General features: G+C 34.9%; 1 protein-coding gene across 1 annotated transcript in view; it reads left to right on the top strand.

Moving 5' to 3' along the window:
* Positions 1–592: 592 nt before the first annotated feature.
* Positions 593–2,901, top strand: part of LOC107692807 (serine/threonine-protein kinase 35-like) — an 11,711-nt gene continuing 9,402 nt past the window's right edge. Inside the window, exon 1 of the mRNA XM_016492009.1 lies at positions 593–620. Within this exon, the coding sequence (XP_016347495.1) occupies positions 593–620 (28 nt within the window). The remainder of the gene's footprint in view (positions 621–2,901) is intronic.

Genomic DNA, 2,901 nt, shown 5'->3' with positions numbered 1-2,901 from the left:
GAAGAAAAACAAAATGAAGACTTTGGAGTGGCCTAGTCAAAGTCCTGACCTGAATCCTATTGAGATGCTGTGGCATGACCTTAAAAAGGCGGTTCATGCTCGAAAACCCTCCAATGTGGCTGAATTACAACAATTCTGCATAGATGAGTGGACCAAAATTCCTCCACAGCGCTGTAACAGACTCATTGCAAGTTATCGCAAACGCTTGATTGCAGTTGTTGCTGCTAAGGGTGGCCCAACCAGTTATTAGGTTTAGGAGGACAAACACTTTTTCACACAGGGCCATGTAGTTTTGGATTTTGTTTTCCCTTAATAATAAAAACCTTCATTTAAAAACTGCATGTTGTGTTCACTTGTGTTATCTTTGACTAATATTTAAATTTGTTTGATCTGAAACATTAAAGTGTGACAAACATGCAAAAAAATAAGAAATCAGGAAGGGGGCCAACACTTTTTCACACCACTGTATATATATATGTGGGCAATTAATTTATCAGATCTGCTTTTTACCTTTCCAAAGATGAACACAAGCATGTTGTTGTGAAGCTGCTTGCGTGCTTTTTCATTTATATTTGTGAAAAAAAATAGAACTATGCCGGCCTTCATGTTGCCGTGGCAACGTGAGGCGACATGATGCATTGTGTGGTGTATACAAGTAAGAGAATGAAGAGAAAGAGAGGCATGTGAGTCATAAAATACTGTGACCCTGAAACTTGAGCAGAAAAAAAAAATCTGCCTACAGTAAGAAAGAACGAAGGCTATGGAGGGTCAAGAGCAAGCTGGAGTCAAAATGACCTAAAATACAGACAATGGCTGTTGATGGTGTTCGGTTAACTAGCTGGTGAGTCACAGAGGAATGTAATCAAAGTGCTGAAATGCCTGAAGTGTTTCGGTGTAATTTCTAAACGTGAGGAGGAGAGGCAGAATTTAATTTTGTGAGAGCGGCGCGCTTGTGATTTGATCTTCAGCCGTCTTGTTGTTGTCACATCTCAAAGAGGCCTTTTAGCCTGAAACTATCACTGGCATTGAGTGGGCAGCAATTAAAGCTGTAAACTCTTGAGCTCGGCCCCGTGGTGTTTGAATTCAATTACATAGTTGTTTATTGAAAGACATTATATTCTTTCTGTCCATTCTCCAGCTTTGTGCTTTGGAGAAATCAATGGAATTGATTTAATTCTTTTGTCTCATATAAGACACAGTGATTTTACTTAAATAATGGTGCTATTTGACTTTTCACAATAAATTCCAGAGAAAATAGACTCTTTTCTTTGTAGAAGCTATTGATGTCTGTATAAATGACCTAAAATCATATTTCAGTCTTTCTTAAGCTAATCACCGGTTGAGTCTTGACTAATCTATATATTTATTTGTTCAGAGCACACCCATTTTAGCAACCCTTGCACCAATTATCAAACTTTGAATGAAAAACATCATAACATTTGCTGCATTTACATATGAGACAAAATAAAAACAATAAAAAAATCCACTGACAAAAATTGCCGTTATTAAGATTTTTGTTAATGCTTTGAAATTAAAATCATTTATAAAATAAATTAAAAATAAAATTAGAAATTAAAATAAATAAAAAATGGAATGACATTTTTAGAAATAATAACAACATAAATAAAATAAATTGCATCTGATTTAGTAACACATATATATATAATTAATGGTTTAATTGATACACTTTTTTATTTTATATAATTCTGTAACTCCCATTTATCCAAATATGGATGACGACGACGATGATGACTTTAAAAATTAGATGTGCAAAAGACAATTACCATGTTTATTTGTTATTAAATATGAAGTAATTAATTAACATTTAATTTACTATAACATTCAAAGAACATCTGTTGTAACAGAAAAAAAAAATAATGCTGTGTGTGTGTGTGTGTGTAATGTGCGTACAGGTTTATATATCCTGGTGAGGACTTAAACCTGAATACACACATGGGGACTCGTGTCACGGTGGGGACCTACATTGAGGTCCCCATGGATACAAAACTTATGAATCATACAGAATGTTTTTTTTTTTTTTGAGAAAGTAAAAATGCAGAAAGTTTCCTGTGAGGGGTAGGTTTAGGTGTAGGGCGATAGAAAATAGGCTACGGTTTGTACAGTAGAAAAACCATTATGCCTATGGAGAGTCCCTACAAAGATAGCTGACCAGACATGAGTGTGTGTGTGTGTGTATATATATATGTATGTATGTGTGTGTGTGTGTGTGTGTGTGTGTGAGAGAGAGAGAGAGTGTGTGTGTGTGTGTGTGTGTGTATGAATGAACACATATTGTGATGGAACAAATTTAACATAAACAAAGAAGCATATACCCCACGTGCCCCCTCCACGCCGCAGAGGACGGAGCACCGCGCAACAACTCACATCGATAGAGACGCTGTCATTACATAGGCTATCTTAAACATTTATTTTTCATCAGTTTATGTTTGCTGAATTTCACCCGCATAAATGTTTAATTCAGCGCAAATATGCCACTTCATTCCCCCACCCCTATGGAGGAGTGCATGAGATCTCCCTACTTTGCATATTAACTACAGAATGATGCTGGGTGTGTTTATTATTTAATTAATCTGCTACTTCTGTTAGCTACATTTAATATACAGAAATGTAAATATAGGGGAAATAAGCCTTTGTTTTTGATTATAAAGACAGAATTACCAAACTCATAAAAAATAATTATTGAAAAATACGAAACCGTGTGACAAACATTATAATACAATTTATTATAATACGATTTATGATACAAAAAGGGGCCCATATGAATATAATTTAATATAACTGTGGCTTAAAAAACTTTTACCACATAGTAGCCTATTACAGGTTTTGTTCTTAACACATAAAAAAATATATAGTAACTTTTATTTACCCCCCCCCCCCACA

Source organism: Sinocyclocheilus anshuiensis, unplaced genomic scaffold (assembly GCF_001515605.1).
Source record: "Sinocyclocheilus anshuiensis isolate Anshui unplaced genomic scaffold, SAMN03320099.WGS_v1.1 scaffold871, whole genome shotgun sequence".
Lineage (NCBI taxonomy): Eukaryota > Metazoa > Chordata > Actinopteri > Cypriniformes > Cyprinidae > Sinocyclocheilus > Sinocyclocheilus anshuiensis.
This window is presented reverse-complemented; position numbering and strand designations above follow the sequence as displayed.